The 26,944-nt window shown below is 55.1% G+C and overlaps 1 protein-coding gene across 1 annotated transcript; it reads left to right on the forward strand.

The window, feature by feature from the left end:
- Nucleotides 1–8,299: 8,299 nt before the first annotated feature.
- LFNG (LFNG O-fucosylpeptide 3-beta-N-acetylglucosaminyltransferase) lies at nucleotides 8,300–18,178 on the forward strand (the record flags this gene model as incomplete). The annotated part of the gene is made up of 8 exons (XM_080353886.1): nucleotides 8,300–8,689; nucleotides 15,769–15,817; nucleotides 16,692–16,791; nucleotides 16,927–17,080; nucleotides 17,187–17,272; nucleotides 17,481–17,646; nucleotides 17,937–18,022; nucleotides 18,112–18,178. 8 exons carry the CDS (start codon nucleotides 8,300–8,302, stop codon nucleotides 18,176–18,178), a joined length of 1,098 nt encoding a protein of 365 aa, XP_080210012.1.
- Nucleotides 18,179–26,944: the final 8,766 nt, after the last annotated feature.

Raw genomic sequence — 26,944 nt, forward strand, 5'->3', positions numbered from 1 at the left:
ACATTTCGGCTTCCCAGCCTACAGTACGCTTGTTCTGCTTCTTGAATCACCTTGTTACAGCAGGATAACAGTTGACATGGGCTGTCCTTGAGTCCCAGGGTACCTCACAAACTGGGACGGCTGCTCCCAGAGCGCCCGGTGCAGTGGCCAGGCTGGATTATTATCTTCCCTCCCAGACGGGAAAATTAATTCTCAGTATTTTGACTCTGTTTCCTTTTTTTTTTGTGCAAACCAGTCCAGGTCTGAAGAAAAGCTCTTGGCCATCCTGGGTGCTGGGAGCATCTTTCCACATCCCTTGGCTGGGGACTTCCCCACTGGGCTCCATGTGTGGGACAGAACTAGGGGACTGAGGCAGGGACACTGGCTTGCAGTACACATGGGCTCTGCCTTACTAGCAAGTCCCAATGTCACCTGGGTGTCTCAGGCACTCTGTCACACATACGTGGTAGTAACTTCAAGCAAACTGCTCAAAACCCCAAATAAGTGACCAGTGCTGGGCATCTTGGCAGTTGGACTAGAGCACCTTTGAAGGTCCCTTCCAACCCAAACTGTTCTATGATTCTATGATCTTGGGGTGAGGTTCCAGCACACGAGAGGAGCTGGAAACTTGGCGGGGAGGGGTTAGTCCTGCAATAAATATCATCTGAGGTTTTTTGTCTATGACCGACTGATCTGGGAAGAAATGTTCTCGACTCCCTTACTGCCGCAAGGATTTGTTCTGACTTGTCTGTGCTTTGGGGTTTAAAATGTTCTCTTCCCAAAGGGATCATCTGTTCTTGGTTAGCTACCAGCAGGCCACCCCACGGTGCCAGTGGATTTCAATGGCTAGAAAGACTTGTCACTAAAGGCTCATAACTCCCCAAAGGCTTTAAAAAAACACATTTTAAGTGAAGTTTAAGAAGCGGGTCTGAGTGCTTCTGAACAATTCAACCCTGGAGCAGCTGTGCTGAAACTTATTCATGTTGAAAAACCATTTCTGCATGTGCTAATATTGCAAGAGCAAATATTGACTTGCAAGTATGGCATTTGCATCTATGAAGAATTCTTTCTCTCTTTTTAAAGTTTTAGTCCTTTTCATCTGGAGCCTTTCTTCTGAATAAATCGCTGTTGTAAATTCCAGTGTTTGTTAACATCCTTGTCCTCGGGGTGTGGGTGTGCCCTGATGGGCTTTCAAGGAAACACATAGAGAAAATCACCCTTGTTATACTGGGACATAGAATTGCAGATGTTCTGGGGAATGCTGGAAGTTTGGGTTTCTCATTTTCAGTGTTTTTTTGTATGTGCTCAGGATTGAGCTCTATGTGGCTAATTCCTCTTCCATCTGCAGCTGGGCAAAACGTTTCCTGTTTTCAAGAACCCTGAAAGGTAAGAGCCTTGGGTTGGGAGGGAAGCAGAGCCCAAGCACATCCCTCATCTCCAGGACAACTGGAAGAAAACACCTCTCGCATGATCTAGGCTGGTGGCTTCTCACGGGAGGAAGGTGTGTAGTTGGGCAATGGAGGAATCCCTGGCTATTTGTGTTCACAGGGAGATGAAATGCCTCCAGGAGCTACGGATCAGCATCATCAGGATCCACCCTATAAGATGCTGCACTTCAGTGGCAGGTCAATATCAATTAAGTGGCTTTCTCTGCCTATGAAACCGCACAGCCAGGATTAAGGCTTCCCAGAGGATTCTATGGAGTAGGGGACATTCTGTAAAATGGATGGGGAGAAAGGGAAGGAAGTGCTAATTTTAAGCTCTGTGCACCCACCCCTGTTTACAATATGGGGAGTGGCATCACCTGCAGCCCAGCGGTGAGGTGAGAGGGGCAGAAATGCTGTGTTGAGCCTTGGAGGAGACAGTGGCACCTGTAAGCGAACCCCTTTTTCCCGGAGGGGCTGTGCTGGGGCCCTGCCGTGTTTCTAAGTCTGCAGTCTCAGAGGAGCTATTCAAGGGAAAAACCACATGCACATTCCTCAGCACAATGGAGCCCAGTGCCAGATGATGCTGTGGTCCAGGCGCATCCTCCGAGGACCGAGCTGTACAAGAATACCTGAAAGAGGAAGACTATAGTTAAACTTCCAGTTCCCCTAGAAGGTGGAAGACAATAAGCAGCCATCAAAAGGCATTTCCTGCCCATCTATTGTTTCACTCTCTGAGTCCTGATCAAGCTTTGCACATGCTTTGCAAATGCACAGACCTTCTAATTAGGGCACCAGGTGAAGACCTATGCACACCCTTGTTGTGTCCATGAGCTGTGAAGCAGTCACCGAGCAGCCGGATGAAGGTGTTTCTTGCAAATGTTTTCTGCTGGTGGCATTTCTCCGTCTCTCAGTTGGTCTCACCAGCCCCAAGAGCCGTCTCAGTCTCTCACTCCTATCCCAGGTGCCTGCACAGCGTCAAACCCGCTGGCACGGAGCAGGGACTGTTCTCTGCCTGCTCTCCCGTCAGAGCACACGTAGCACACGTGTCTTCTCCAGGACAGGGCGCCCAACCTGTCCTCCATCTCTGCCTTCCTTTATCTCATCCCATTTCCTGGCCCCAGCTTTTCTCCCCTAATTAAATGGTAAAAACACGTGGGATGCAGGCCAGGCAGGAATGGTTTCAGCAAAGCAATTTCAGCGAAGCAATTAACCCGACATGAGCGAGGAACAATTAGCGCTGCTCTCTGGAATTCGGCCATTGTGCGGCTCATTGTATATTTTTGCCTTAAAAGGGGGCCAGCGTGTTGGGAGGAGGGCGAGGGCCCCCGTTCGCAGAGCCGGGCTGACATTTGCACTATGTTAGTCATGCTACATGTCAACATTTTTGTGAGCTTTCCAAAAACAGAAATTCTAATGGGATGTTTTAATCCCGTCTTCACCCCCACATATCCCCCTGCTCCCTTTCCCTGGTTCAGCTCCCACCTCCCTCCTCCTCCTCCCTGCCTCGCACAGCACTAATACCACCCTCTCTCGGCTTCAGCTCCCGGAAACCGGGCAAAGCCAAAGCAGTGAAATTCCTATTTAAACTAACATCACATGAAAAATGAACTGCTGTTTTTAATCCCTTTTGCAGGGAGAATGGGAAAGGAGCGAAAAATTTCCCAGGGGTGCAGTGGTGAAGGGGATTTTGGAGACCATCAAGGCAAGCTGGGGAAACTGGTGGGTGAATATTGACTACTGATCTACCTTTGGAAAAACACTCAGCAACTTCATCGGGACACCCGAGGGGCAAAGAAGGAGCCAAGAAGCTGTGGGGGCCCAGAGAGAAGCCAAGTTCCCCAGGGACAGCCAGCATTTGGAAATATCCTTGAGGAGTCTATCGCAGCTGGGGTGACACATGTATCTGACCTGGGTTGGATATAGAGGGTGAGATATCACTGCTCCTGGGTGAGCTGCGGGCACTGAGATGCTCAGGTCCGGGCAGAGAGTTAAAATGCATCCCTGATCCTCTTCCTGACTCCCTGTACCCAGGAGGTTTTGGAGACCTGAATCTGTAGGTAGCTGTGGGCAGGAAAGGAGTGTCCGATGCACCAGTGAAATCCAAGTGAGTGACAGCAAACCTCCAGCCCAGGCCAGTTCTCAAGCTCCCTTTGCTCTCAGGGTCAATTCCAAATGAGACACCCGCAGCTGGGGACACCTGCATCCAGCCCAGCATCCCTGGCCAGCAGCAGTTCCCCCCTCCATGGCCTTGCAAAGAGGGGGGGCTCCTACACACCAGACAGGGAATTTTGGGATGCAAGAGCCAGGTCTGTAAGGCCAGGAGCTGCTGTTGGAAGGAGGTGCACATGATGCGGGCAAGCAGAGTGGTATCCAAGCTGATTTGACTAGCTCAGGTTCCCTTTCCCTCCTGTTTTTACCTTCATTCCACGGTTTTAACAATAAAAATCCACTCCCCAAAGAAAGGAATGGAAAGGTCCCCTTGCACACCTCACACTGCCGAAACTCCCTCGAGATCTGCCTTGACTGCAAAGCCCCGAGAGAGACATTAAATCAGCGGCGGCCACCACACCACCCCCTCCCCACTTCTACCTCCCCTCCCCTGGGATGAATAGGGAGCATGAGAAACCAGGCCGGGTGGGGACGGCCCCGTGCCCCTTGCTTTCTTTTAGGATCAGCGTGTCTATGGGGCCGCTTGTGTTCCCCAAGCCCCTCTCCCCCCGCAACACTGGGGGCTGTAATCTGGGGGCAGGGGGCTTGGAGATGGAGAAGAATGTGTGTGCAGGGAGGAGGGGGACAGGGACTGTCCCCTCCTGTCACAGCCAAAGCCCCAAATTCTTAGAGCTGGAGGAGTCACCACCAGATTCCATTCAACTGACAGAAAAGAAATCAAATCCTTTTAAAGAGAGCCCACTTTCCCCGCAAGAATGCTCCCTCGGCCTTTTGTTGCAGGGCTTTGCTTGCTCCCGCAGCTCAGAGGAAGCTGCTCCAATACATTAACCAGTTTAACTTGCTCGTGACCCCCTCAGCCCAACGCACAATGAAGCTCTTCGCCCGCTTTTTTCCCTGGCTCCTTTTCAGGAGCTAAATCCCCTGCTGTTCCCTGCTCGCTGCCTCTCTCCCTCAACCTTTCTCAGGCCTCTGCTTCAGCCCCAGGAAAATAATAATGTTTTGCATTTGTATAGCCCCCTTGGCCCCGTGGGATCTCAAAGTACCCTGCATGGATCGCATCATGTCCCCCCGCCTCACCGAGGGGACCTGCGGTCCCCTGAGATGGAGGGAGAAAGCAATGCAGCGTCTGAGGCCATGGACGGTGGATGTGGTTTGCAGCGGGTCCTGGTGTAGAGCAGTGGAAGAGCTGGAGCACATCGGGGGACAATGGGGATGGGGACAGTTCAGCATCAGGAGATGGATCATGAACACCCATTGCGGGAGGTTTGGGCGCTGGATGGAGAAGTACTGATGTGCTCCATTCTCCGCAGCCACCCCAATGGCACCGCTGGACCCTCTGTTCTGAAGGCAGGAAGGTTTTATGTTCCCAAGGTGGCTAAAAAACCCTAATAGATGAAAAAAATGAGCCCTCACACTGGTCCTGAATAGCAGAGCCCATCAGACAATGGGAAGTTAACCAAACCCAGGCCGGGAGCGGAGGAGTCTGCCGCGGGGCACTGCGGCTTTCCTACCAGTAATTGATGCAAAGTCTCTTTTGTGCTCTCAGAAAATCCCAGAAAGAAAAAGCAGGGGGTGAGAGCGGGACCGTGGGCAGGATCTGGCTCCCCAGCCGCCCTCCTCTGATGTCTCCGTCGCACACCTCAGCCGTGCAGTTGGAGCAGGAGCCGCCTGGCTGCTTGTTGGGGCCAAACCCCATTAAATACCCATGACAATATGATGACGGCAAAGTCGGTGCCTGACAGAGCTTTTAACCCCTGTCCAACGAAGCGCATAAATTGTTCCAGGCGGACAATGCAGCTTTGCAGCCCGAGCACGGCGTTTCTCTCTGATGACCTGAACACTTTATTACTGGGGATTTATTAACCGTTTTCAGCAACCCTGAGAACCTGGGAGCCTCTTAAGGACCACCTATCGAGGACCAGGGTCAGGCTGCGAGCAGAGGGTTTAAACCAATTTAAACTGACCTAATGCCACAGTATGTCTCAAAGGGAGGTGCCCCACACGCAACCCTGGCTCTGGGTTGGTGCAGGGCTGAATCCAGACAACTCCAGTGGAAAACCAGTATGGGATTTCTGTGAGGTTAATTTGCGGTGGGGTGGGGTTCCTCTGCAAAGGGCCGATCCCTGAGATCTGGGGGACTCAGGCAGCAGATTCTCACTCAGAACCGTCCCTATGGGGCTGGGCAGAGTGGGGAGCACTTCACCACCCCACAGCCACAGCCAGACTCACCCTACGACATCCCAGTGGGGTGAGTTATGGCCTGTGTCCAAAATGGGATCCTTTTTGAGGGAGGAGGTGAGACGCTCCGCAGGGTCCAGCCCTGGCATCCCTCCTGCAGAGCAAACGTGACCATCCCTCTCCTCTAGCGCTTGTATTTATGGGGCACACAAACTTTTCTGTCACTGGGGACACCCTGGTTAGGGTTAAGCTCTTCACACCCAGAAGAGTGGCTGAATGGCAACGAACAGTGCACAGGGCATTCCTGAGAGTACTTTCCCCATGGTAGCATCCTACTCCCTGCCCCTTGGGTACCATCCCGTGCCCACCAAGTGGTAAGCAGGGCAACTCTTTACCCCATCACCATTTCCCCAAGGGGGATGGTGCCTCTCTGGGGATGTCCATGTGGCAGGCAAGAGCTGAGCCAGGAGGCCAGGTACCTGGAGAGGAAGCCTGCAGGGATGCAGCCAGCAGCCGGGCAATCCCTGGGGACTCTCGCTCCATTGCGACAATGCCACCAGAAGAATGTCTTCCCCTCGCTGCCACAGCTCACTGACCCTGGCTGGCTGGGCTGAACTAGGGGCCAGCCCTGGGAAGGGGGTTACGGGCAGCACCGGGGGACGGGAGAGCCCTTGTGCCAGCGCTGGCGGCAGCACGGCAGCTCTGCAGAGCCTGTCGCATCGCTCAGGGGCTGGCAGCACACAGAGCTCGTATTGTCACTTGCCCTGCAGCACCAGCCGGGACCCCAACATGTGGCCATGGCGTGTGTCCCTGGCCAACAGAGGCTGTGGAAGCAGGAGAGCAGCTGGTCGGGGGGAAAGTGCCTTTCCTCTGCTTTTGGTTCCTGGAGAAAGAGCCTCTTTCTTCATTCAGGGGTTTACCAACCAGGCTTTTCAGCTGCCTCTCGAGCCACGGTTGCTGTGCCATTGGGTTGGAGACAAAAGGCGCCAGGAAAAAAAGGAAAAAAGGCAAACTGAGACTGCAAGGCTGGGTTCTGCAGCAACAGTGGGAAATGGGGAGTGTGGGATTCGGTTCCTGTGTTTGTACGGTCTAACTGCTTTTTTTTTCTTTTCTTACGGGAGGCTTCTTTGGCAGCACAGGTCTCTCCCCAGACACGAGCAGTGACGTGCAAAACCAAACCCCACAGCCTCCCCGAGCATTTCTAGCCTGCGGCCATGGTTCAAGGGCTGACCAGGGGAATGTATAGCCTAAAATCAGGAGAAGGCAAACGCTGGGGCTTGCCTGAGGAAGCAGGCTCTCTGCTTCATCCTGCCTGGTATTATGGTATTGTTTATCCAGTGCCAGAGATGAATGGAGCACGTGACAGTAGGAAAAATGCAAGTTGGACAAGGTCCCTGCCCAAAAATGCAGCAGCCCATGATTATGGCATTACATTGCAGCCCAGGCCCAAACCCAAATTTGCCTCCCTGTAGCAGCACACACGCTGGGAGGAAAAATCCCAAGAGCTCCCTGCCTGCAAAGAGGGGGGATCGGTGGGAAAAGAGGCACTGAGTTTTGGCGTCACTAAAATAGCAGGTTGGTGGCACATCCAGGACCAGATTTTAACCCAGTTTTCCTTCCCAGTCACCACTTCTCCCACTGTCTGGCTGGAAAAAGTGTCTCATTTAACAAGGGATTGTTATGTTGGTTAGCAATCACTGCGGGGGGGCTTGCTCATCATCCAAATAGTATTTACTTTCAGACATCCCTGCACTGTGGGGCTGCCCATTAGCCCTGGCTCCAAATCATGGTGCTGCACCCAGGACAAGGTTAGCCAGGTCTGGGAGCATCTTCAGGTCTCCCAGAGCAGGGATGGGAACAGCCGCTCAAGAACCCTGTTCCCAGATTCACCCACCAGGCTGAAGCTTGGCGGAAGTGAGAGGAGTGCTGTGTTTTTTCGGGTTTTGTCTGGTTTTGGGTTTTGTTGTTTAATTATACTTGGTCTCAGAAGAGACTGATGGGAATCTGCCTGGAGTTTGGTCAGGCTGGTCGACTTTCTGGTAACTTCTTGGACATGGCTGTGAGAAAACCTCGCTGCAGCGCTCTGGGAAATGGCAGCGCAGGACACGCGGGTTGAAGGAAGGTACCCGTTGCTGACGATGAAACACCAAGTGATGCTCCTGGCACGCTGGGGGCTGCAGGGACCGGGGTACCGCCATCATGCACCCTGCCCACCATTCCCCGGGCCTCGGTGGGATGGCAGGAGGTGCAGGCAGCCTGTCTTGGGCAGGACACATGGGCATGGGCAGGAGATGAGTGGGGGCCAGGCGGGACGGGGCCGAGCAGGACGCGTGTAGGGGGCTGGCAGGGGAGGCGCGGGGGGGACGGAGCGGGCAGGCTGCGGGCAGGGCCGGGCGCGCTGCCCACGCCCCGCGTGGGGGCGGCCCCGGGTACGTCCCTCCCCGGGCGGGGCGGGGGCTGTTTAAAGGCGGCGGCGCGGCGGGGGCCGGAGGTGGCGCGGGCGGAGCGCGGCCGGTGGCGGCGGCGCGGAGAGGAGCGGCGGGAGGATGCTGAAGAGCTGCGGGAGGAAACTGCTCCTGTCCGTCGTGGGCTCCATGTTCACCTGCCTCCTGGTGCTCATGGTGGAGCCGCCGGGGAGGCCGGGACTGGCCCGGGGGGAGGCCGGCGGGGCACAGCGGGCGCTGCAGAGCCTGGGGGTGGCGGTGGCTCCCCCGGCGGCGCAGGGTCCACCCGGTCTCCGCAGCTTTGCCGATTACTTCGGGCGGCTGAGCCGAGCCCGGCGGGAGCTGCCCGCCGCTCCGCCGAGCGCCCCGCGGCCGCCGGCCGAGGACATCTCCCCCCGCGATGTCTTCATCGCCGTCAAGACCACCAAGAAGTTTCACAAGGCGCGGCTGGAGCTGCTGCTCGACACCTGGATCTCCCGCAATCGCGACATGGTAAGAGGATGGGAAAGGTCCCCGCGCCAGCCGGGATGGAGCGGCTGGGCCGGGCTGCGGTCCGCGGGTGTCAGCTGCGGTCCCGGCCCTTCGCCGTGCGGGGTCCGTGCGTGCTGTGCCCCGGCAAATGCCGCTTCCTCTTTCCGCTCCCCCTGTATCGCTGGGTAGAAGTGTTATTTGGAGTCTGTCCTGGCGGTTCTGCAGCCAGCAGTGTTTTCGGGAGGGTGAAATGCAGCGTCGCAGGGTCAGTTTGGGCTGGATGAGTGATGGAGGGAGCCTGACCTGGTTCCTTGCACTCAGCAGCTCCCCAAAACATACTGCTCTCAGGTCCATCCTGCTGAGCGGATCCCACTGCAGATCTTGCCCCAAGTTGCTTTCCACTAGGGAAACTGAGGCACAGTGTAGGGATGCAATCCAATCCACTGGTGCCCGATGTGGAGTCAGGCCCCTGTGGGTGCTCTCCTGGGCTGCAAGGCCTGGCTGTGGGTAAGGTTTGGCAGGGCCTCACAAGGTGCCTGCAGTTAGGCTGCCCAAAGGACACCTGGTTTAGCAGCCCAGGGCTGGCAGGGCACTGGGATGTGCTGAGATTCTTGGTTCTGCTGCCAGGAACTGGGCAGGACTGGAGTGGCCAGGGGCTCTTGCAGGTCTGCTCTGGCTCACCCGCACTGGGACAGTTGTGGCTAGTTCAATTCCTGCTCTACTAATGTCCTGCTCTGAGCTGTGGCAGTCACTCTGTCCTTCACATACGGAAGCAAAGTTAAAAAGGAAAAAAAAGAAAAGCTGTTTCCTTAGGAAATGTGCTTTAAGACACTTCTTCTGTCCTTAGATAGTTTCCCAAGTGAGTTATGCCTGGTCGTAACCTTTCCATCCTACTGTCTTCATGTGTTTCCTCCTGGCATGGAATTGTGTTTCTTGCTTGCTTGCAAACTGCCTTTTTAAAAAAATCTGAATTGGCTGGGGCGGGAAGAAGGGGAGGTGGGGGGAGATCGACCTTCCCGTGCCTCTTTCACCCAGGTCTGTTGGACCCTGCGAGGGGCTCGGCTCCTGCAGCTCACTCTGAGCATTATCTCACTGGGTTTTTTCCCATGTGAATCTTATCCTTTTTCTTTTTCGCTCAGGTCTCCTGGGCTTGGCAGTGGCTCTGCCATCTCTCCCTGGTACAGTTATTTAATGGAAACCTCTTTTATGCTCTGCTGTCACTGCGAGGGGGTGGTGAGTGCTAGTGGTGGGGAAACGCTCTTTGAGCACCTACAGATGATCCTGGGAATGGCTGCTCTTTTTTTTCCCTCCCTCTTGTGAGCTCCGTCTTTCTTTTAGGGTTTTTTTTTGTTGTTGTTGTGCTTCGTTTGTCCGTTTGGATTCCCAGGGACCCAAGGCTCGGCTCTCACGCTGTCCCCCTGGGCAAGCTAACAAAGCCCCTTTTCTCCCGGCGCAGAGAAAAGGCTTCGCAGCCTCTTGTGTGGCACTTTCCATGGGAACGCGGGAGCCGAAGCCGGCCGTGTCCAGGTCAGGTTGCCTAGAGATGAGGGCCATGAAGCCAGGGGGGCCACAGCCCGGCGAGGTGCCCGCCTGACAAGCCAAACCGCTGAGTGACGGCTCTTGTACAGCACTTGAGGACAAGGAGCTGCCGAGAGAGCTGGAGGTGGCGCAAACTCCCGCAGAGCGAAGCGAGGGCTGGGGGGGACACGTGGAGGCAGAAGGGATGAACCCGCGCTGCTGGTGGCTACTGGCTCTAGTCTTCCCACGCTGACCTGGCTGCTGTCTCTGGGAAGCTTTGGGGCACCCTGGGCTCCCCTGAACTTGGCAGAAAATCAGTGGGTTTTTTTATTTGTTTGGGTTTTTGCCTGCAGAGTGCAGGATTGGTGCCATGGGTCTTCTCTCCATTGTTTCCCTGTCCTAGGGGGCTGTGTGGTTCCTGCATCCCCTCCTTGCCTGGCCCTGTGGCTTCTGCCCCAGGAGGGTGGTGGCAGCGGGGCGCTGCCTCAAACGTCTCTCTTGGTCTGAGTCAGGCCTGTCTCTGCTCATCCTGTCCCTCTCTTGCTCTTGTTTCACTAACAGTGCTGTGGCGCTGGGAAGTTCCTGCCCAAGGCCTGAGAATTCCCCATGCCCAGTGCCACGTTTCTCCTTCCCCTGTCCCTCCTCTCATATCAAACCCCATCCTCCCTCTTTCTTGACTGTTCCTTAGCCAGTCAGGAGCGATGCAAGTGCTGGCAAGGGGTTAAATCCAGCAGGTAGCTCCAGGCTGGACCCTGGCTGATAGGGGGAATAGCTATTGTGTCCTTCCTTGGCTGCTCATTGTTCTGCCCACAATAGTCCCTGTTTCCTGCCCTCTGTCCCCTCCAAGACCCTGCAGTGGGTACCCCCTTCTCCTTCCTGCTTCCTTCTGCATGGGGAGGGCAGATTCTTATTCACTTCTAAATCTGATCCCCTAGTTGCACAATCCAGGCTGGACAGGGCAAGCTGCTGTTGGAGGAGAGTTATGTTTTTTCCCCTCCTTGCTTTGGGGAGAGTTTCCAGCTGTCTCGGTATCATTAGGATGCTGGAGTGCAGTCCGGGGAAACTTTGCACTTGAAAGAAAAGAGAAGGCGGGGAGGAAAATGGCCATTAAGCAGAAATCCTGGACAGGAGTGTGTCCAAACCCACTGGTTTCCTGCTGAGTCGGGTGATTTGCGGTGCCCGAGTTGCGTAAGACACATCTCTGTCCCTGGGGCACCCTGAAGGCGGCCGGGCGGCTCGGCACACGCCGCAGTGCCTGCGAGGGGTCCGGGCTCGGCTGCCGTCCCACCAGCGTGGGATCTGCTGGCTTCCTCCAGCTCGGCATGATAATTGCAGGCTTTGAAAAATTCCTGCTCTCGGGGCAGAGGGAATGGGTTTGCCTTCCGGAGAGCCCGCTCCGCTGATGGCGGCGCCCACGTTTCTCTAGCACCTTGGCCAGGGTTCCTGTCCTCGGGGTGGCTGTGGTGGAGTGTGCCGGCGTGTGTGTCCCTCTTGGGCTCCTATCAGAGCAGCTGGGACCATGGGGGCTGCTCATCCCCAAGCAGCTCTCCCGAGGCTGGGCTGTGCACCACGGCCTGCTGAGCACTGCTGGACTCAGCTCAGGCGTGAGGGTCCCTCCCTGCTGGCCCCTTGGGCAGCCTGTGTGGTTTTTGGGGGTGGGGGCCTCTTAATTGCCTGCCCAAAATGATGCCACTGTCCTCATCCATAAAAGCCCTGGAGCCGGCAAGCGGCGTGCGTGGAGCGCCAGGCGGGAGGGTGGGGGACCCTCCCCACACAATGAGCTCATTGTTTGCGAGGAGGTTATTAAAAAATTATAGCATTTAAAATTACAGTGGAGGATTCTTCCTCTTGCCAAAAGGAGCAGGGGGAGGAAGGGCCCGCAGCCCTGCAAGCCCCTTCCCTGCCTCTGTGGGTCCCATCCCTGGGACCCCTGCACCAGCACAGACCTCACAGAGCCCTGGAGAAAGCCACTGCCATTGCGGGGACATCGTGCTGCTCCCAGCCCCTTGAAGCCGGGTGGGGATTTTCCCTCCTAACCCCTGTGGGCTGGAGGGAAAATATCTGCTATGGGGGACACAAAGCTGGGCAGGGACCTGCTCTGGCAGCACCCTTGCCTCTCCCTGCAGCCTTTTGCTCATCTGGAGACTGACCCCCCCATTACCCAGCACCTCTTCACTGCCTCCTGCACCCAAGCAGAGTGGCTGTTTCTTCCTTATCCTTGGGTGGAAGGGGGTGCACCCCCCAGGTGCTGTGTAGCTGGGCACCGGGCTTCTCCATCCTCTCCCAGAACAGGGAAGTGAGATGGCACAGGGGCAGGATTAGTGCACCGCAGGGTCACGGGGGTGCCTGCCCGTCTAAGGTTCCCCTTTTTGGTGAGTGTGCTGCTGCGGAAGATGGGGCCGTGATGGGCACAGGGTCTGCTGAGTGTGTGTCACCCCAGGAAGCCAGCTAGACCACTCGGCCAGGCAGGGCAGAGGGGACAGGATGACCCCAGGGTGGCCTTAGCTGGTGGGGCGTCTTTTGCACAGCACCCAGCCACGGGTGACCCATGAGCTCGGTTGGTGGAGAGGGAAATGAGTCACTGCAAAAGGAGAAATGAAGGGGAGGGAGAAAAAAAAAAACAAAAGAGCCCTCCCGAAGGGTGAGGAGGAGGTGGGGGGGCTGGTGGCGGCTGCCAGGCTCCTTGCAGGCAGCTGGGGGGTGCTGACCCCATCCTGGCCATAGGGACCCCGGGTGCCTCTTGGTCCCCATACGCCGAGGCCGCACATTGTGCGAGGCTGTATGGAGCAGTGGCAGCTATTGTTCGGGAGGGATTTGGCATCCTGTGTTTCTTGAAGCTGCAGTTTTGAGAACAATGAGGTTTCCTGCAGGGGCTGGGGGGGGCAGCGGGCCCTTCCTCTCCTACACCCTGCAGGAAAAGTTATTGCAGGGATGGCCAAGAGGTCCTGGCACCCCTCAGTGCCATGGCTGGCATGGATGCCAAATGGGGGAGAGGTGGAAGGGAGTGTAATGACTTGGGGTGCTTTTTGGGGGGGAGTGGGAGGGAGGCTGCCCGTGCTGCTCTTGGATTTGGAAATGGTGGCTTGTTAGGTGATAGCTGAGTAACCATGTCCCATCCCACTTACCCCGCTGTGAACCAGACACTGCTCTGATGCCCAGCGTTGGAGAGGCTGAAGGTTGATCTATGGTTTTTCCATAGCACAGGGTGTTTTTGTCCCTCTCCTTTCCTGGCTTGTCCCCTCCCAGGCTTGGCTGGCACCTCTGTTACTCTCCCCCATAGCCCCAGGTGAGGTGACTGAGCAGTAAGGGCACACACCATATTCCCCCCACTCCATCCCAAAGAAATGCAGACAAATTAATTTAAAAATAGAGGCTTTAATTTCTTTTATTGTTTTAATTAAATATCATGGTGTGGGGCTAGGAGGGAGATAATGAACCCACAAGGGCCCGATAGCCCCTGCAAGGTGACTTGCAGGGCTCTATGCCCCTGTACTGGTCCCCAAGGTGCCACCTAGTACACCCACACCAGGAAAATTATGGGGATGTACTTGGAGAGAGGCCGGAGGGAAGATGCCTCGTTAGGATGAAGCCTTTCGGTGCAGGCGAGTAATAAACAATTGTCCCTGTGCTCTATTTTTAGTGGCTGAGCTGGAGGATTAGTTGTGGGGTTATTTTTGGAGTGGCTGAGGGAGCAGTTGCTGGATGGCGTTTCTGAGCTAATCAAGCAAATATTTTCTGTCTCGCCTGTGTGGAGGCTGCGTGTCCCCCACCTTCCCCGTCCACCTTCGATGGGGCTGGAGCCAGGGGGTTGATGTACCAAGGTACCACATCTCTCAGGATGGATGAGGATGGATCTTGGAGCATCCTTGGATGGTCTCCCCCTGCCCTGGGTCAGCTCGTACCCCGAGTAGCTGCCTGACCTGTCCCTGAGGGAAATGGGGACCAGCAGTGCGGTGCTGTCTGGGGGTGACCATGCACAGCACTGACCCTGTCCCACCCCAGTAGTGACATGTTCCAGGGCTTTGATGAACACCAGCACTCTTGGCCTTGCAGCTGATGAGCCAATGTCCCCATCCCTGGCTGTCCCCTCCTCATCAATGGGTCCCCCATCCCCTAACCCTTTGCTTACAGCCTTCCTGACCCCTTGGGGGGCTGGCCTCTGTTCCCCCCAGAAGCCAGGCTGTGTATTTATGAGAACTTACCTTCCCACCTCCTGCATTCTTTTATTTATTTTTTTTTTTTTCTCTCTCCCCCTTTCAAGCCTCAAAGGTCCCTTGTAGCCCCGTCCCCAGGAACGCACCCTCCTTCCCTCCCATCCAGCCTTCCTTCAGCTCTGGGCTCTCCCCACCAGCCTCCCCTCGGGACTTGAGCAAACACGGGCCGGCCGGGTTAACCAGTGCAGCTGTATGCTAATGGCCACTGCTGCCCGCTTAACTCTCCTTCGCTGAGTAAAGTCAACCCCGCTATTGTACCCACCTCCTCAAACAAACCACAAAACCCCAGCGCGTTCCCGGGGCCGGCCGGCTGCGGGGTGGCACTCAATTTCTAGCTCACTTGTAATTCATCATCCCCAACGCTCAGGCTCCATCATTGTCCCCCCCCCTCCAGCTCAGCCCTTTTGTCTTTCTTCCTTTGCCCTTTTGTGCACGTCTGGTTTTTAATAGCGCTTGGCAGCTGGTTGTGGTTTCTCTCCTCCGGCTTTGTTTGCTGCCCGCTGATTGATGGCGATGCCTTTCCCACCCCCTGTCCTCTCCTCCTGCTTCTCGCCCTTCCCCAGATCCCAGGCCAACAAGCAGCTCCCCCCAAGTCCCCCGTCCTGAGTGGCATATGCCAGCAATTAGCTGTGTAAATAGTGGAGTGCAGCTGGGGGTGCAGCTTGTGTCCCCGGGGAGGAGGCAGGGTGCTGTCTGGCACCGCGGGGACCATGCAGGGGAGGGCAATGAGGGACTGTCCCCTCCTCAAGGCTGGCAAGAGGCACCCGCTGGCACCAGCTCAGCCACCCTGGGCAGGGACGGGGAGCGGAAAGGAGCCGTGGGGGTGTTGTGCAAGTGGATGGCCATGTGCTGTTGACACAGGTGGGGACATGGTTGGCAGCCGGCGCCGTGGGCAAACACACCTGCCTGGGCCAGGAGAGCTGCCGGGCGGCTGCTTTGGTATCCCCAGCCACACGTGCCGACCGCGCCAGCTAAAGTCTGAAGAATCTGCTCAGATTGAGCCACGCTCTGCACCCGCTCCCCGTCACCTGCTCCTCTTGCATCGCCCCAAATCCTCCTGAACCGTGGAAAAGATGGGAGGCTGGGGATGCTCAGCATGTGTGCTGGAGGGGGCTGGGGTTTGAACCCCAGCAAGGTGTGGTGGTGCATGTCACGTCCTGCCAGGACAGCTTTGCACCCTTCTCTGGCTGAGGGTGAGTGTGTTGCAGGGATGCCCAGCTCTCTGGTGCTGCTTTGAGTTTTGGTGAGGAGGAAGAAGTTGACACCAAGGGCCAGGGGGAACTAAGCCCCAGTGCTGCCCAGGGGTGATGGATGGCATCCAAAGGTGCATGGCCTTGGTCCTCAAAGGTGCCTTGTCTTCTATTTCAGACCTTCATCTTCACGGATGGGGAGGATGAGGAGCTGAAGAAACAAGCAAGTGAGTGTGTGGCCCTTTTCCCTATGAGTGTGTGACCTGGTCAGGTCCCCTGGGGAACATGGCTGGTGTGGAGCCTGCCCTGGGGAACTCTGAAAAAGTGGTCAAAATACCACCAGTTAGACGCTAATCTTTGGAACCCTCACCACAGGGACCTGGGCTGAGAACAAGGCAACTTGTTTCATTGATGATGCATAAAGCACCCTCTGCCTGGGAGCCCCACCTGCGGACAGGTTTCCCTCCCAGCCCATCTCCTGCACATTATTAGGGTTGCCTTTGCACCAGTTTGTTCCTGGAGTGAGCTGGGATTGATGGGAACGCGGCTGGGGTTTCATGAGAGCATTTTCCTGGCAGCCGCTCCCTGGGGCCAGGGTCAGCTCAGTCTATTCTCCCCATGCAAATGACTCCTTTTCAGGCCGGGAAGCACTTGCCTTTGAGCTGGGCAAGCAAATAACAGGTGGCTGCTGTGAGAAAAAGCAGCAGAAATAGGGCAGGATTTGGGGTATGGTGTCCTGGATGAAGAAGCCGGTGCATGGACACCCTCTTGTCTCCTCCCAGGGTAGCTGGTGCACAGCCCCAGGATGCACGAGGTGGTGTGGGGTGGCAGCATGAGTAGCCTTGTGATATGGCTTAACCCTGCTGCATCTGCTGCATCCACATTCCTTGATCAACCCTTAACTCACATGGACTCAAAAGCCATTCCCCCCCCAAAATTCATTCTTTGCCCAAAATGATGTGGCATGGAGACCACTGAGTGACAGGGTTTCCATCCCCCTGGTACCTTTGGAATGTGTGTGGTGAAGCATCACTGTTCAAGCGTGGGGGAAGGTGTGGGATGCCCTGGCACTGGGCTTTGACCCCCAATATCTTCTTGCAGGAAATGTCATCAACACCAACTGCTCGGCCGCCCACAGCCGCCAGGCCCTGTCCTGCAAGATGGCCGTGGAGTACGACAAGTTCATCGAGTCCGGCAGAAAGTAAGCAACACCCGGGGCTGCCGTGGGGGATGAGGGGGATGGTGCAGACAGACACTGTTTGCATTTTTGGGGCCAAATCTCAGCACGGTGTCTGGGGAATTGCCCCAGCCTGGCATGACACTGCTGTCGCTGCAGGTGGTTCTGCCACGTGGACGATGACAACTATGTGAACGTGCGGATGCTGGTGAAGCTGCTCTCCAGCTACCCCCACACGCAGGACATCTACATTGGGAAGCCCAGCCTGGACCGGCCCATCCAGGCTACAGAGAGGATCAGCGAGAACAAGATGGTGAGGGGGGGAGAATGAGAAGTTGAGGCTGGCTTAATTTGGGCTGGGGTTTGCTCCCTGGTTGGCAGGAGCAGGTCTCAATGCCGTTGCTTCCTCTCTCTCACAGCACCCTGTGCATTTCTGGTTTGCCACGGGCGGAGCGGGGTTTTGTATCAGCCGGGGGCTGGCGCTGAAGATGAGCCCGTGGGCCAGGTAAGATCATTGGCACTGCTCTCCCATGGGGACTTTTCATGGTCTCAGCAGGGCACACAGAGCAGTGATATCTTTGGGGATGGATGTTGGACCATGTCCCACCACCTTGCTTTCCTCGCTGGGCACCCACTGGCCAAGCCCAGACCTCGCAAGGTGTCCAGGTCCCCCGGGCTTTGCTCCTCTGCAGCTCCTCTCTGTCTCCCCGCAGCGGGGGCCACTTCATGAGCACAGCGGAGAAGATCCGCCTGCCCGATGACTGCACCATCGGCTACATCATCGAGTCTGTGCTGGGAGTGAAGCTCATCCGCAGCAACCTCTTCCACTCGCATCTGGAGAACCTCCACCAGGTGCCCAAGACAGAGATCCACAAACAGGTATCCCTGTCCTGATGCCCTGGGGTCAATGGCAGGGTTGGGGTGGGCGATACCATCATCTGGTTTCACGTTGTCACTTAAAAATAGAGCATCATGGCTAAGATATTGATTGATGTGCCACCAAAATGTCAGTGGAGGGGGAAAAGCCCCTCAAGCCATCCCTGTGGGGTGATGCAGAGCGATAACTGGAGGCTTTGGGAAATTGGGTGAATTTTCCAACCCCCCCGCAATGCCCTTGCTTGATACTCGTGGCTGTGTCGGCCACTTGATCCCTCTGTGCTTCCCCCCAGGTGACGCTAAGCTACGGCATGTTCGAAAACAAGCGCAACTCCATCCACATGAAGGGAGCCTTCTCCGTCGAGGAGGACCCATCCAGGTGAGATGGCGAGACCCTGTCCCCCCGCAAGCCGGGGTGCCTTGAGGCCACCGCCACCCCATGCTCAGCATTGCTCCTCTTCTCCGCAGGTTCCGCTCCGTGCACTGCTTGCTGTACCCCGACACGCCGTGGTGCCCCGCCAATGTGGTTTACTAGGAGGCGCGTGTCCCCTCCAACCTCGTCCCAGATTTCCCCGGTATCCGACGGGTGTGCGGGACCTGCGTGCGGGTGTGTGTCGGTCCGGCCTCGCCGTGAGGCGGATGGACGGACAGATGTCGTTGCTGTGGTATTGCACAGTGTGTGTGTACTGAAGGCTGCTGTGCGGCCCCTCGTCCCCTGCCCTGCCTGCCCGGCTGCCCGTGCCCGCTGCCCGCTCCGGCCAGGACGGTGCGGCAGGGACGGGTCCTGAGCACTTAATCTCGGGCACCCTCGTGGCGCTGGCGGGCCCCACGCCATGCGTGGGGCTGGACCGCAGGCACTGCGGGGCTCTGCCTTCCCGGGCTTGCTTCTCCTTTGTTTTATTTCCCCTCTTCTTGCTAATGTTTTGTTTTCTGATGTGTGCCTCCCTCCCTTGATTCTACCCCCAGCCCTGCTCCCATAACCCCTCACCCTCCCCATCCTCTTTCCCGGTTCCAAAATCTCAGCAGCGAAGCTCTGGCTCCCATTGTGGATGGAAGGTTTTGCTCCCTGGCTCGGTGGGCAGGCAGGGAAGGTTCCTGGCTGTGCAAACACTGCTCCAGGGTGCTGTAGAGGTGCTGGGTGCTTGACGGCTGCACTGGAGGCAGACACTAGGGTGGGCTGCAAGCTGGTGTTGGCATTAGCTCCACTTCCCAGAGCTCCCTGCTCCTGGCTGAAGTGTTGCTGGCACCTTTGATCTATGCATTATTTACAGAGATGAACCTAAAAAACTTTCTCTAAATACAGGGGCTCCTTTTGCAAAGGAGCAGTTCATGGGGTTCGCATGGGTGTCCCCCACCCTGCTGTGGGGCTGGAGCATCCTCCAGCTCTGGCCTGGCTGTGGGTATTGCTGGGGCTGCCAGAGCACCCCCTGCACCCAGCTGGCCGGGCACCCCTGCAGCACCCAGCCCGGCCTTTGCTCTCTCTCTGCCCAGGAGGGATTTAGCTGGGGAGGGAGAGGGACCTTGCACCCTTTGCTGGACCCCCTGCCTGCCACTGCCAGCCCTGGGGTAAGAGGGCCAAGCCAGAGCTGAACATTTCTAACCTGAAGCTGAGTGAAAATAGCCCATAATGGGTGTGTTGTAAATATGTTATTGAGCCAGTATTTTTTTTACTGTGCCTTTTTTTTTTTTTTAAAAAAAAAAAAAAAAAGAAGAAAAAAAACCCCCACACATTGAGAAATATGTAGATTTTAAAGTGCTTTTTATACATTTTCTGTGGATCGGAAAAAAACCCCCGACAACCCAAACCCCAGCCTTCTGATAACCTGTTTAAGAAAGAAAAGAAAATTGCAATGCCTTATAACTATCACTTACCTTAATTTATATGTTCCAGTATCTGGAACATCACTCTGTGCTTTTTGTAACTAGAATGTGTTTAAAGCAATAGATGTGGGATGGGGAACCAGCATGAACAGTGTGTTCTCAGGGACTTGAACCCGATCGCTGCCACGGCGTTCCCGTGGGAGCCGTCACCAATAAAGCAGCTTTTTTTGCTGACCACAGTCACCTGGTCCTGGGCTCCCGTGTCTCTTTATGGATGGACTGTGCTCAACACCCCTTGTTCCCCCACGGATGTTATTGCCTCTAATGAAGTTCTCAGGGACGCACCGAGGATGGATTGTGCCTGCATCCCTCTTTTTTTCCCACGGGTACCGAGATCTGCTGACCATTTGCATCCCAGGGTGTGAGGGTCCTCCACTCCTTCCCCTCCCCAAAAGGCTTGGGCAGGGCTTGGAGTTTCCCAGGCTCAGGGGTGGGAGCGGGGCCGAGGTGAGAGCCGGGGAGTGAGGTGAGAGCCGGTTGTTAGCAGGGTGCTGTTAACAGCCAGCGGGCAGGCGTGTGCGTGGGAAGGTTGGGGGCTGTGTGAGACCCCTGCCCTCCCTTCACCCTCTCCACCCCCCTTTTAGCCAACAGAAAACACCCACCTGCCAGAGACAAGCCCCAACTTCCATGGGCTATGGCAACAGCATAAGATCTGCCCCCCACCATGCTTCTTAAAACCAGCCTTGTTTGTGCTGCAGTGGAACCAGCGTTTGCCTGCGCCGTTCTCTCCTTCCCCCACCTTCCTCCACATTCAGCATCTTTACCTTTTTTTTTTCTTCTTACTTTACAGTTTCACTTGAATCTCTCGGTTTTCAGGGGTTGGCCTTGCTAAAAATACAGCCTGGCAGGAAGTCAGTGTGTGCTAAAGCAACAGCCAGCTCCCAACACCCACTCACCCTTCAGACAACCCCAAAAAATCTGCTGCAGCCCTGTAGGTGGGGGGGACTCCAGATCCTGCCCTGGGGAGCTGAGCATCCCCCTGACCTCTGAACCCCAAAAAAACCCGTACAGGCACCCAAAAATCTCCCTGGAGAAAGGGCAGGGTAGACAGCAAGCCCTGCAAAGCCCCCATCCTGCAGAACCCAGGGGCTGGTACAGAATTTGGTGCCCCATGCGGAGTCAGCGAAGGGGAACTGCGTCAGGCGCAGGAAGCTGTGCCACCGCCGCTCGCCCACGGATTTTCCTATTGCTCACGGGGCCGCGGTTTCGGCAGCGGGGGCACTTCCCGGCAGCGGTGCCGTCACCATTGCGGCAGGGTGGCTCTCCCTCCGGCCCCCCCGGCAGGAGGGCAAGATGCAGCCAGGACAGGGCAGCACCCATCTCGCCCCAGGCAGGGCTGGGTGCTGGGGACCTGTTTACTGCAAAACTGCCCAAATCTTGCGTTAAGCCTCCACCAAGGCACTGGGCTGGGATGTTGCTGCAAGGAACGGGAGCCCCTTGGCAAGGGTTAATCCTGGGGGTTGCTGGCCATAGTGCAACACCTAGAGAGGGCTAAAAAATATATATATACATATATATATATATATATATATATATATATATAAAATAGAAGAGAATAGAAGAAAATAAAATAATATAAAATAAAATAACTTCACCAAGCCTTCAAGAGCGGGGGCAGGCAGCACACCAGCCTTCTGGTTTGTCCCACATCAGGCTCCCAGCCTCTCCCTTCTCCCTCCCTATTTGTGGGCTGAAAAGTAAATAAATACATGCATTAATAAACAAAAGGAAAACAAAAGCAATGCCTGCTGCTCTCGCATACTTGGCGGGTGCGTCAGGCCAGTCTGCTTTCATCTGCGCCCCGTGCTGTTGTGGGACGTCCTGTTTACTCTCACCAACTTGCAGCAGCTGATAAGGCTGCACCTTTTGGAGGTGCTGGTGTGTGGCGGTGGGATGAGGACAAGCCTGGCTTGATGGGGACACTGCCATTACGTAGGGACCGCTGCTGTTGACACCGCCGTGCCCAAGGGATGCTCCAGCACTGCACAGCCGAAGGCTTTCCCGGTCCCTGGGCGGCTGCAGCATTCCGAGCAGGGAGTAATACATCAATTTAGTCATTTTTGCTGCTTCCTCCAATTTTGTTGTTGTTATTGTTTTAATTTGCATTTACTCATTATCCTGGACTTTGTGTGAATCACGGCGTTCCCAGCCCGGCTGCTGCATGGGGACTTCTCACTGGGGAGCTGTGTGACAGGATGAACACCCGTCCTGGCACCCACAGCGGTGAGAAATATTTGAGCCTTGGGAGTGGGAGGGGGTGCTGTTGGGAGATGATGAAACTCATATGAATCAAGTCCAAGCCCCACTTCCAGCCTCGCTGGCCCAGCAGACTGGAATATTTGTGGGAAATGAACATAAAAGTGGCCAAATCGCAGGGCCTGAGCAATTCACGGAGTGTTCCAGATGCAGCTTTGGGAGTCACCCATCCCAGTGCTGGTGGGGGTTGGGTCCTCATGGGGGCATGAGCTGCACCCCAGCAGCTCCGTGCAGCTGCAGGACACCAAATTCCCCACTAGCATCAGCTGTTTGGAGCATGGGGTTGCAAAACCCTGCAACAGACAGTGATGGCTGCAGGACAGTCAAGCCAAAGCTCTGAGGTGTGCCAGGCAGCCCCCTTCAACAGTTCCAAGCCATTGCCCACCTCACCTTTATTTTTTCATCTTCCCATTTCCCACCCCTGCATCACCTGAAGGTGGTTAAAATAAATATCTCGCGAGCCCCCCCAAGTTTATTCTTCTCTTTCTGACTTTAAAGATCAAAACCAATTCCCTCCCCACAGCCTCAGCCACACAGCAGGGCCAGCTCTGCTCCTGTAGCTGTTTGGAAGCCAAGAGCGGAGGAGGAGATGAATTGAGCATCTTAAAAGCAGCTGGAAACACTTCCCACGATGCTGCCGGACGAGACCCATGAAGCTGCAGCACCGTTGTACAGCCCTGTTCCCATCCCTTTCATCCTCATCCTCAGCAGATGTGTCCCCTTCTGTTTCTCTGCCCCAAAAAAGGAGTGGCTAGGGGTACGGTGCCTGGTTTGTGCCTGTCCCTGCAGAGAGCAAGGGGATGAAAGCAGCAGTGACACAGCACAGCAAAGCAGTGGCACTGTGCAGTCAGCGCTGGGTGATGCTCCAGCTGTGTCCGCCTCAGCCTGGGGAGCAGCCCCTTATCTTAGGGGGGCACAGGATGGGCTGTTGGGTTAGAAGTGGGGGGGGCATACTGGCTCCCTGCCCAAACAGCCCATCCCCTGGCCCCAGAGCAGCCGTGTTTGCAGCGGATCATGAGTGACCGAGTGATTTACGGGGTGCAAGCGCCAGGTCCCACGGTGTTTGGCTGGTGGGAAGAGGAAGCAAGAGAAAGGCTCCAGCATCAACATCTGCAACGGCTCTCAGTGAGAAGGGAGCTGTGCTTCCTCCCGCTCCCCTCCACGGACCAACGCAGGATTAAAAAATATCCCTGAGCAGGGATTTTTGATGAGGTCATGGTGAAAAACGTGACCTGCTCCAGGGCAAGACAGTCCTGTCTGCAGAGTCAAGGCTAACGGTCCTGCAGTCCCACCTGCAGTAATAGAGACATCAGCCACAGTCCTTCTGCTCCTGCCACCATCCCTCCCCTTGCTACCACACAAGGGCACGGCAACGTGACCGGCTGCTCCGTCACGGTGGCCGGACTTGTGACCTGTGGTGGCTGCAGCCAGGCCACCCTCATCTCTGCCCGGCTGCTGGTGAAGGCAGATGTGCCGCGTGGTCACATCCTTCTGCACCGTGGTGTTGTGACGCAGAGCTGGTCCAGTCTGGGCTGCAAACACAACCCGGGGTGCAGAGGCACCATCTCTCCCCTTGCCCCTCCTGTGGCTGCCTCTGCTTGCAAACTCTTCCAGCCGCCAAGAGCAGGACTTCAGCATCCCCATGTGGTCAGACTGATTGGAGTATCCTCGTTCAGGCTTTTCTTTCAAGCTGAGTGGTCAGCAGGTGCTCAGCGATCAGTCCTGGCCTCCCCCACAAGACGAGGAGTGGCCATGACCTCCTGAAAGCAGATGTGGTCCAGCAGAGTGGGACAGGGAGCTGAGATCATTCCTTGAGGACAGGGGTGCTTCAGAAGGGGGTTGAAGGAGAGGAGGAGCAATTTAGCTGCCTTCCTCGGACACATGGGGAGGCAAAGTCCCGACAGAGACCCTCAGCAAAAAAGCTGTGACTCAGCTCCGCTGAGCTCTCCGCGCATCTCATGAAAGAAGCTGGGCACACCCAGGCTTCAGCAGCAGCAGCAGATACTGCATGCACGGTGCCACATTCAGCAGAAAGCATTACCTGTAGCACGTGCTATTTCCCACCCCAAGAGGTGACAGGAGAGGGGGACATGAAGTTAGTAACCATGTCCTAGTGAGCACAGCACAGCCACCAGCTTCTCCCAGAGAAAATGCTCCTGTTGGCAGAGCTCAGCACACCACAGGAACAAATACATTTGAAAGCATCTCCCCAGGGCATCCCTCCCTGCCTTATCTTTGCGCACAGAGATCTAACAGACCACTACTGAAGGCTGATCAGAAGGCAAGGTTTACTCAAACACATACTTCATCCTCCCCCATTTTCTCCCAGCTCTGCATCATTTCAGATGCTGGGACAGAGAGTGTGGCAGCTGGGTGAGCAAAGCCTGCGGCTGCTGGGGACGGCTGGAAAGCACTGGGAGGGGTCACCAGGCAGGTGGCCTTCACATGTTCCCATCCCTGGTGGGACTCCATAAACCTGGTAAAATATTTACATGCTGACACTGATGGGAGCTTTATTTTCCCTCACACCATCAGATTCCCTTGACTGCTCCAAGCCCTTTGCACCAAAAAGCAGGTTTAATCATTTCTCATCAGGGATAAGGAAGGAAAACATGGATTCCTCCTTTATAAAAATAAAAGAAATTAGGAGGAAGATCTGTCAGTCGTCAGCGAAGGGAACAAAACCGGTGTCTGTTGAGATTCACAGTCATGAGGGTGAAAAGCAGCAAAACGCCCTCTGTGGTTCTGCACTGTACTGATGGGCAGGACGCGAGAGCAAGGCCGTGGGTTTCAGCCATACAAACATACACAGTGCTTAAAAAAAATACAGCATTCATTAAGCCAGAGTTAAATCCTGGCTTAGAGCAGTCCAGCCTTCCAAGTAAACCGTACACACGCTCCCATGGGGAGCGGGACAGGGCCAGCAGCACCCAGGAGGAGGGTGCCTGGGATCCCAGCTCATGACGCAGGATGCAGGATTCTGTCCCCTCTCAACAGCTTTCAGACTGGCTCTGCCACTTAGTGGTGACATTCAGGACCATCACCCTGGTCCTTACAGCATCGCTGCGGAGTTTGGGAGCTTTCTGCTTTAACCCACTCAGGTCAAGAGTAGTCGGCACAGACAGTGCTACCCACTGTCACCAAACCCTGCCAAAGGGATTTTCCATGTCCCTTCCCACCCCACAGGTGTTTCTGCCCCCCACAAAAGTCCTGCACTCCTGCGTGAGGGGCTGCTCTGCTCCCCCCGTCTTGGGGTCTGAGTTTAGGCAGCAGGAGATGCTGTTTGACTTTAGTGCAGTTCGGTGGGGAGGAGTTTCCCCAAGACCCACAATTGGTAAGGGATGGGCTGAGACTGGGGTAAGAACAGCGCAGGATGGAGCCAGGAGCCCAATCCCTCGATTTGGCTGATAGGATCAGGCATAAAACAGATCGAGAGAATTACAAGAAGGTAAAGGTTTCAATTCACTACTTGATAGGGATGCAGGAGAATGGGCCTGCGATCAGAGAACAGTACAAATGAAGAACTACAGAGAAACCCAAACAGCCTGGGGCAGAGCAGAGAAAGATGAGCCCACGCTGAGCTGCTCCAGCTCCTCATGCGATGCTACCGAAGGCACGTACGTACGCGCATCTCCCGCAGAGGGATGCCATTGCGGTGGCTGAGCTGTTGGTGTCCACCCTCGTCCCTCCATACCATATTTCCACACTACTTGCACTTCTGCTGGTGAACACGAACTGCTTGCATTCACTGCTGCTCCCATGCAGCATAAGCAAAGCAGCAGAGAGGGCTGGGGGGTGTCCCCTGCGAAGGGCTAACATCTCCAAAGCCCGATGGCCATGTCCCCCAGCTGCTCCAGCATCTTCTGCAGCAGCTCCTGTAGCCCCAGAGGCACCAGTACAAGGACGGTCCCACCGCGGCACCCACCCGGGCTCCCCCCCAAACCTCCTCGAGGTACAAGCCGCCTCGTTGTAAAGCAAGATTAGTGCAGCTTCCCCTGGAGGAAAAGTCCATATCAATCATTTTTTCTTCAGAGGCTTTTCTGAAGCTGTCCAATTCAATTGTAACAGTCCAGTCTTCAAATTGAATTTGAAATCCCAAAGTCTACAGTTTCTAATAGCAAGCAGATCAGGTTGAGACCTAGAAGCAAAGGAAGAAAGCACCCCTGCTCATACATGTGCACACACTTCATCTCACATATTAGCACATGTGACACTAATAATTGGGCACTCACATTCCTATTCCTTCCATCCTCTACCAGCTATTAGACTTCAATGCTCTACTACCCATCCCCACCTCATGGATCTACCACAGAGTATCAAAGGTAATGAAAACTGAGGTAGGCCTATGGACCAAAAAACAAAAGAGAAAAGAAGAAACAAGGAAGAGGAGCAGTGGTTTTAAATTGTTTATTTTTAAAACATGAAACCCAAGCTGAATAGAAACCACAGAAATTACATTTAGGTTTTTTTGTTTAGTATTTGCAAACCAAAAAGTTACAGTAAAAAATAGCTACATTACAATCAATAGAACTACAGAATTAAAAGTAAAGATACAAAAATGGGCTCAATCCTCTTTAACCCTCACAATTTAAAAACATTTTGGGTAAGTGCAGGAACACTTGAAAGAAACTAGCAGGTCCAAAGTTTTTAAAAAAATTATATATATTTATATATTATATATGTATATAAAGTGGTATGATATACAACCATTATGGTTAAGAAGAAAAAACAGAAAAGTTACAAAAAGGCCAGGTACATGTTCACCATTAGGTTTCTGTGCACAGTGTCCAAGAAAGAAAACTTCCCTCTGAATGATGTGAATAAAACTCATGGGGCCTCCCGTTACCAAGGGACCTGAGGCACGCGACGCGACGGCTGGGCACCTGGACCCAGTGCAGAGGGCGAGGAAAGAAATGAAGCTTTTCTGGGACTTCAGTGGCCTCCTGGGCAGCAGCCGCTGGAGAAGTCTTGGTGTGAGATCAGAGGAGGAAGAGGAAGGAAGGAGGTGGGAATTGCATAGTGAGGAGCAATGTGGTATCAAATATGCAGAGCACCTAAGAGCTTCATGCTACAGTTATCCCTCTTGAGGAAAGGAATTTTTTTGAACTTTCTGGTTGTACATCAGTTTATGTTCCACTTTGTTCATACACGCAGCCACAGGGGC

Source organism: Nesoenas mayeri (genome assembly GCF_963082525.1).
Source record: "Nesoenas mayeri genome assembly, chromosome: 15".
In the NCBI taxonomy this organism is placed as follows: Eukaryota; Metazoa; Chordata; class Aves; order Columbiformes; family Columbidae; genus Nesoenas; species Nesoenas mayeri.